This window comes from Leptodactylus fuscus, chromosome 8 (assembly GCF_031893055.1).
Source record: "Leptodactylus fuscus isolate aLepFus1 chromosome 8, aLepFus1.hap2, whole genome shotgun sequence".
In the NCBI taxonomy this organism is placed as follows: domain Eukaryota; kingdom Metazoa; phylum Chordata; class Amphibia; order Anura; family Leptodactylidae; genus Leptodactylus; species Leptodactylus fuscus.
In genome coordinates this window covers 49030358-49038626 of record NC_134272.1, presented here as the reverse complement: position 1 = coordinate 49038626, position 8269 = coordinate 49030358, and the positions used below count along the sequence as shown (strand labels likewise).

The 8269-nt window shown below is 40.4% G+C and overlaps 1 protein-coding gene across 1 annotated transcript; it reads left to right on the top strand.

Annotated features, from left to right (window-relative positions):
* Positions 1 to 291: 291 nt before the first annotated feature.
* COQ7 (coenzyme Q7, hydroxylase) lies at positions 292 to 7428 on the top strand. The gene is made up of 6 exons (XM_075284801.1): positions 292 to 418; positions 1597 to 1772; positions 3519 to 3633; positions 4647 to 4786; positions 4964 to 5032; positions 6041 to 7428. The coding sequence occupies exons 1-6, from the start codon at positions 355 to 357 to the stop codon at positions 6116 to 6118; spliced, it is 642 nt and encodes a 213-aa protein (XP_075140902.1). The 5' UTR covers positions 292 to 354; the 3' UTR covers positions 6119 to 7428.
* The last annotated feature ends 841 nt before the right edge of the window (positions 7429 to 8269 follow it).

Genomic DNA, 8269 nt, shown 5'->3' with positions numbered 1-8269 from the left:
TGCCGCCACGGCCGGTATAATGACACTGCTCGGCACTTTGCAGTCCATGCTCCTCGCTCGCTTCCTCCAGTCTCCTTCAGATGGATGTTGTGCGTTGCTATAGCAACCCAGGGTGTGGACCATGTTGGCAAGTTGATATCATCAGCAAGGTAAAGAAGCTGTATATTCAACAAAATGGCGCCTGTAGTGCAGACATACGTATGTAGCATTCTTTTATCTCTAGAGTTTAGAAGGCAGGGAGACGCTTTGGCCGTATCCTAGCAGCACCCTCTAGGTGAGTGACGTCAAACAAGTGCGACCAATATTATGACAGTGACAGGGCTTTGAAAAAGAAGGTCGAAGTTAGAAAGTAAGATGGAGAAGGCAGCGGGGATACTGAGGCTCCGACGGCTGTACTGTGGTGTATGGACGCGGCCAGGTAACCATGTGTCTATGTATAGTGTGCCATGTAACTCCTCTGTGTGCTGTCTCTGCACCGGCTCTATTATGGACACGTGCTGCCCCCACCTTTCATCTGTGTTCTTCTAGATCAGCGCCCGTAGACCAAACGTTGCCAGAGGCTGAAGTTATAAAGTACAGTGTAATAATAACAGTAATAACATAGATTTTAGCTACTACAATGCTATTACTGCTATATTTGGGCAAAACCTGGATACAACTAACATATTGTTACCATTTACAGAAAAATGTTAAACTTAAAGGGTTATTCCTGGGCTATGGCATCACTTTCTGATGGTGGGATTCTGCCCCCTGTCCCCCACCACCCCCCTGGTGTCTCACTGCATCCCCCTTATTCTATGGCTTGGTGGGTGTAGAGGGTCAGACCCCACTGATCATATAACATGATGACACATGCTAGCAGTAAGTCATCACTTTATCACATGAAGGCTTATTTTCAGGACAAGCACTATTCACGTTAATGGTAGTGTTTTGGTCTACTCTTACCCCAATAATCAGATGTACGCAATGGGGAAAGCTGCATTAAAGCATATACATCAAAGCATATATTACCTAATGAATGGGTGTACCAAGCCCTGGCACATGAAAGGGCACTAAAGTAGGGGACTACTGGGTATGTCAACAGGGGTTGTTATTTTAATATATCCCTTCAATAGGATCCCATCTTCATTTCTGACTGTTACTTGTATTGCACTTGGATTCTGAAGCTATCAAACAATTAATAAAGATAAAAAATTCAGCAAATATCCATAAAACTTAACTTTTAATGATCCTCAAAACAAATTCACATCCAAATCCTCTTAGTCATAAGGTGGATATTCGCTTGGAGCTGGAATTGTTTTTTTTTTTTAATTGTTTGATAACTCCTAATCGCTGTCTCCGAATCAAAGACACTTTTCTGTGCTCCAAGCAACGTCCAACATGTGGCTTCCTGTTCTTTCTTTTTGTTCTACCTTTTCTTTAGACTGTGCTATTTTGCTGTTTCCTGCTCCAACCTCATTACAATCCGATTAATAGGAAATCTATCATATTGGATATAGCTCTAATGTTTATATAAGATGGTATGGTACATATGTACAGTATATACTTTCTAAAATCTGCTCATATATTTTTCTTGTATTTTCTTCTCATGAACAGCCATAGTCACTGTTGGCTCTGTCAGACATTATAGGTCCGAGCTTTACACAGATGAAGAAAAAGCCTTATTGGATCGAATAATACGTGTGGACCATGCCGGAGAATTTGGAGCAGACCGTATTTATGCTGGACAGATGGCTGTTCTGGGCAGATCGTCCGTAGGACCCGTTATTCAGGTTACTAAATACAAACATTCACAATGCCTTCTATTTCTGGATGTTTTAATACTCTGATGACACTTTATAACCAATACCATTCTTACTAGCTGCAGTTATGTACATGACAAATATGGAAACCTGTCTTTATAGGGTAGAGATACTCTTGTTTCAAGATACAGGCTGAAATTCTGTTCTGATTTGTGCTAAGTATTGTCATAGCCATGCACATCAATACCCACACTTATACATGTATATTAGTCACTATTGAAATGAGTTGGCACATATACATTAACATATATCGTAATTTGGGACAAGACTGTGTGATAAAATTGAACTTGACAGAGATCATTGATAGCTAAGCATACAAGAGTGTCTACGTTTTTATATACACTATAACCACCATGCATAATAAATAGGTTCTCTTTAAGCAACCATCAGGTCGATTTGAGACACTAAACCATCCACAGGTTAATATAGACCTGGGGTTTAGTGTCACAAATCGCAATGTAATAAATCCATCCGTGCCCACAATTAGAAAAAAAAACAAAAAAACCTTTATACTTTCTTAGAAAAAGGTCCAATGAGTCTCATTAGACTCCTCTCTGTTGCTGCCGGCATCTGCTCAGTTCTTGGCTGTACACCATGGCTTCACTACGAAAGTGCTGGAGGCACGGGGCATGCACATTGAAGCTGAGGTGTACTTCTCTGACTTCAGTGAAGAACTGCGACGGGCAGGGAACTTCAGTTGGGTAAGTATAAGGCTAAGACCCCCCGTTTTATTGCACATTTTGCTCAAGTTTTTGTTGGGGTTTTTTTGAGCCAAAGCCAAGAATGGCTACAAAAGGTATGGGAAAGCTCTCATACTTCTACCTTCTGCTCAATTCACTCCTGGGTTTGACTCAAAAAAACCCGCACCAAAATCTGCAACGAAAAAAGCTGCATTTCTGCAACGTGGGTCGTCAGCCTAAAGCTTTTTTATTTTTATTGAAGGCACGAATGGTTTTATTACAGGGTGATTTGGGACACTACATCCCCAGTCCATAAGGACCTGTGCCTGGTTTAGTTTCCCAAATTGATCTGACAAGTTTCTTTTAAGGCACTAATATATCTTATTATCTCCACTTTTCAGCAGAGTTACTTTCTACATTTCAGTCTATGAATAGGGGAGGGGAATGAAGAAACTGCTGGAAAACACACACTAATTGCTGCTGTTACAGTCTGCTATTCTGTTTTTTGTTTTTGTTTTTTTTTACTGCTAAGTTTGTAGATAAGAGGCTACCAGTACACAGAATAAGGCAATAAATCAGTTAACCAGCCCATCAGCAGCCCCATCCTCAACCCCTCCCTGGTCCATACAGCTCTGTGTGTGAGGCTGAATATGGAGACCAATCTAATATAAACAAGCAGTCAGAGTGAAGATAAGAAGGAGGAGCACAAATTAATAAATGATGAAGGAAACAGGTCTCCTTAATAAAGATATATTGTAAAGTTTTTTTATATTAATTTTAATTATTTATATAATATTTATAATAATTAACTATTATGAAAAGTTATTTATACCCAAATTGAACAATTTAAAATGTTCTGTAGTTTGTGTATAGAGCTCTGATGAATGAATACATATAACAGTCTGTTGTTCTTGAATCTAGACTCTTGCAATAAGTTAGTCATCTTTTTGCAAAATTCTTATTGTAAAAGTAGACTAAGTATCCAAAGGTTTCAGCAGTGTTGGTATAACATACAATTGTGTCTCTGTGGTTGCAGCGTATGTGGGATCAGGAGAAGGATCATCTTAAAAGGTTTAATGAGTTAATGGTTTCGAACAGAGTGCGGCCGACGGCGCTGCTGCCCTTCTGGAACGTGGCGGGATTTGCTTTGGGTGAGTTCTTTTGCACCTTTAGAAGACACTAGTGTAGCCCCATCTTCAGGCTGCTGTTCAGCTTCAGGTGCCCGGTGTCCCGCTCAGAGTGTTTGACATGTCTTTCTCTATTTATGTGTAAAGAAAGACCGGCCAATCCAGCTGAGCTAAGGAAGTGCATATGAAGTGATTGGAAGGGGTGCAGCCTCAGGATTTGAGCCTGTGTCTTTAAGCAGTCATAGCTCAGCACAGAACATGCCTAAAAGCTTCAAAGAAGCCCTGAAGGGGGTTTCACTATGCCAATATTGGTGACTTTATCCTAAATTTTACAGATGTGCATCACTACTGATTTACTGTTGTACAGCCATCCGCACCATTGTCCCCAGTGTCTATACAGCATCCTGATCCCAACATGGCCACTGTTGGAAGGGCACGTGCTTAAACATATAGCACCGATTGCTCAGGAATATTAGGGTTAGGATAGAAATTCCAGCTGCAGAGTTAGCCATGTTGTGCCTATTGAAGAATACATAGAGGAGGACTTTGTGAAAGCTTCCCTTTAAAGTGTTTCTAGAATGATGCCAAGTTGCCATTGGGGGCATATATAATACACATCATGTCAATACTTTGCCAGCAGCTGTGGGATACCAGCTTTACAGATGGATTATTACAGGGACTCCTAAGCTAAAATGTTTTATCTATTGAATAAATGAATAATTTATATACAAGACATGTTCCATCTCACAGCGCTGAGAAGCCTGGACAGCACAGTAGTTGTACTCGCACATTACCACGCCATTCCGATCATAAGAGAATGACTGCTATACTAGTGATCAGTAATGGCGGATGCCAGATTCTAGTCATATGTCCCCTTACTATTTATAGCAACTTTTTCTTAGTTTGGAACTTTTTGAAGAAGAATTTCAGAAACAGAATATATGATCAGGAAAACTGGTCTTTATCCTAAAGGCTGATTCTTGGGGTTTGTAAATTGGGACTAACCAACTTATATGATGAATCTCTTATTTTCTCAGGGTTTGGGACTGCTCTCCTGGGGAGGAAAGGTGCAATGGCCTGTACTGTGGCTGTAGAGGAGACCATATCTAATCATTACAACAATCAGATCAGAGCGCTGATGGAGATAGATCCAGAAAAGCACAAGGAATTACTACAGGTATTCATACAAACATAGACATAAGGGCAGAAACCAAAGCATTTCAGGTTTTCCTGGGAAAAAAAAGCCAAAAAACAATTTGCTTATGTTTGTTCTCTGCTATAGTTGCCTTCTGGGTGAAGTATGCCATCATACGCCCCTATATTATATGGTAACATATATACCTTTTATCTATAGACAATAAAGAAATTTCGGGATGATGAGATGGAGCATCACGATACAGGACTGGAACATGATGCAGAACTGGTAAGAGAATCTGTACACACTAGACCTGAAATATTTCCTAGAATTTTTTCTAATTTAGGCCCTGTGCACATTTCCCAAAAGCTTCAGGTTTGGAGTTTGTTTTTGTTTTTTTGACTGATGCATCCTGAAATAAACGGCTACAGATTTGTTTCCAGAAAAAAAGAATAGACCCTCTGATGGAAAGCAGCTTTCAGTCTTAGCTCCACCATTGACTTTAACAGTATGGAAGATGCAAACGAAAGGCTTTGTCTAATTGGCCTCCCTGGTATTCACCATTTAACTCCCATTTGGAAGTCTGTACTTCACTGCAGGGAGACCACCAGGTTGTTATCTCTTGCAGTGGTTCTTGTCTGTGTGACAGCTGACCAGGCAGGCTAGATGTTATTGTGTGAAACACCAAGGGGTCAGAAAGTAGTGGAGTCTGAATACTGGCCAAGGTCTGGGCTTGAAGTGTAATTGCGAGGTCAGATAACAGGGAAAGATTGTACAGAGCAAGAAAAGAGGCAGTAAGTTAGGGCTGGCAGCACAGGCTCAGTGATCACAAATAGGCAAGTATCAATAGAAAGCTATAGGCAGCTTACATGTACTGGGACTCTAGCAGGCTTGGAACCTATTGCCCAGGCAGGGAGTGACTGGGAAAGCATTTGTTTAGATGTACCAACTGGCAGAGATTGGATGGGGAAATGATACAAGAAGATGGACTTGGTGGAGGTGAAAGGTCCTAGTTCAATTTAGCTGAGCTGCAATATCACATGACCCATGGTACTGTTTTTTAAAAATGTCCATTTTTCTTTTTTAAGTTAAAAGAACTCTTTTTACTGGATAGACTTCTATGTAGAAGTCTAGGAAAGCTGAATATAAACCCACATGAAGTCTGCAAGTGCGGCCTCATTGGTTGTCATTCTGCTTTCCTAGAGACATGAACCTAATTACGTACCTTTTATGTGACTTTTTAATGTTCCAATGAAGTACCTATTTGAAGTAGTAAATCTGTTGTCTTGTCTGCAGGCTCCAGCTTATTTCCTGCTAAAGAACGCCATACAAGTGGGATGTCGAGCTGCAGTCTACTTGTCAGAACGCATATAAAGAAGGGGCATTCTTTTAAAATGCAGGAAAATGTAATGAGAATTGTCACTTAAAACATTGTAAAATACTTTTCTAATGTTTTTGTGAGATGAGACAACTATCTTACAATTTTGAGAATTTGGAGTGTTTTATAAGTGGCCACTAGGTGGCGGTGTGGATTACAGGTCTGATGACCTTGTAGTGTCAGTGTAATGATATCGAAAATACTTATTAAAGTGATTCTTTACCTCTATAACATGGAGGAGGCCATGTAATGAACAGAGACAGTGCTCAAAATATAGTCTCTCATGTCTCTAGGAACCAGAAATAACAGCGGAATAGTTTTCAATCTGAACGTGTTTAATCCCTATGATGACATTAAAAGTTCTTGCTTTTAATTTTTTTTTTTATTTGCCATTATTACTGTAGCGTATGTAACATCTTGCAAGATTGCAGCCTAAAAAGCATGAATATAGGTCAAATTTAGTATGTGAGTGTGAGAGCAAACTGAACATGTCACAGGGAATGCATGCAAACACAGGAAGAACCTGCAAATTTTATTTTATGCAGATATTTGCCATAGACAGGCTCTGAAACATCGGTGCTATCCAGTAAGCTGCCATTGAGATTTTCATTTCAGGCTTCTCTTATCTTCACAAGCGGCTTTTGTCACAAGTAACAGATACTGTGTTACAACAATAATGGATGCTGTTGCACTGTGTAATAGTGTCACATTGTGACCCCTTTTTTTCTAGCATGGGTTCCTGTGTAAACAGGAGGTCTCTCTCTGCAGGTACTATTGAGAGCTACTGTGTGACCTCTGATTCTTCAAAGTCATCTCATGTAATCTGCTCCCTTGATTAATATGCCCCCATTACTCTACCCAGTGTTATCACAGTTGGTGCTGCTTTACAAGGGCCTTCTAAGATTTTTGGTGATCTCATTTTCTAACCCTAAGGTCCTGGAAGGTGCATTTTTAGCATTAGCTCTGCAGTGTTTTGCAGAAACGGGAACAAGAAATGTCTACATCTTCTAGACGTGGGTAGAGACGCTGAACATGGGTGACTGCATTTAATCTACTTTGTTTTCTTTGCATAAATTAAAAGCAGCGAAGTTAAATCAACCAGTGTCTAGATCGTTCCTTCTTCTGCTGAAGATGCCCTGGTATCTTCATCTTTCCTGCAATACTAATCCTTCTTGATGGTCCATGGTGCAGCTGAAGCCAGCTGCAGGGTTGCCTGCTTGTAGCTCATCTTTAGGGTAAGTTTACATGGTGGAAAGTGAAATAGAATTTTAGCTATACTTTTGCCTCTAATTCCTCTCCAGTTTACACCCCTCTGGTTCTGTGTCGCGGCTTTTACTTGCTGTTTAGGCCCTAACTGTCTCATGGCGCAGGTTCTGCAGCTGAATCAGCCCTACAGCAAGATTTAGCAGGATGCTTATTTTTTTCAATGACCTGCTTCAGTCTCCGCCTTCTGTTGAATATTTAATTTGATTTTTTTTTTTTGCAAATAAATGTTGTTGCACACACCAATTTGTGGTGAAAGGAATAAGTGATTTATTTTACAATACAATAAACGCCATTGACACAAGGCAAAATATAGATTCTGGACGATAGAATAGGCTAGATCAATTGAGATTTGACGTTTCGGTAGATCAGAAGTGATCTAGTGTGGATTAAGAAGCAGTGGAGTGTCAAGGCATATATTTAATTTGATGCGGAATTTGCTTCAAAATCCGTGCCAAATTGTGTCATGCAAACATAACCCGAAAGGGATTTTTCCATCTCATAAAGTGAAAGTCTGTCATTAGGATATTCTATCACTTTTTGATTTGATGAGTTCAACCTCTGGGAATTCCACTAATCCTGAGAATGAAGCAAGCCCAGTGTTGGTTAGCATTAGGAGTCTCTGCACAGCCTCCAGCCACCTACCTGGGCAAGCAACTGCATTATGGCCCCATTCAACGTAAAGTGGTTATTAATAGAGATGAGCGAACACTAAAATGTTCGAGGTTCGAAATTCGATTCGAACAGCCGCTCACTGTTCGAGTGTTCGAATGGGTTTCGAACCCCATTATAGTCTATGGGGAACATAAACTCGTTAAGGGGGAAACCCAAATTCGTGTCTGGAGGGTCACCAAGTCCACTATGACACCCCAGGAAATGATACC

What these genes read in the sequence shown, in the direction of transcription:
- COQ7 (XM_075284801.1), top strand. Translation starts at nt 355, where the DNA reads ATGGAGAAGGCAGCGGGGATACTGAGGCTCCGACGGCTGTACTGTGGT. An exon ending in TGGTGTATGGACGCGGCCAG is followed by an intron (nt 419 to 1,596) that starts GTAACCATGTGT and finishes TCTCATGAACAG; the next exon opens with CCATAGTCACTGTTGGCTCT. An exon ending in TGGAACATGATGCAGAACTG is followed by an intron (nt 5,033 to 6,040) that starts GTAAGAGAATCT and finishes TCTTGTCTGCAG; the next exon opens with GCTCCAGCTTATTTCCTGCT.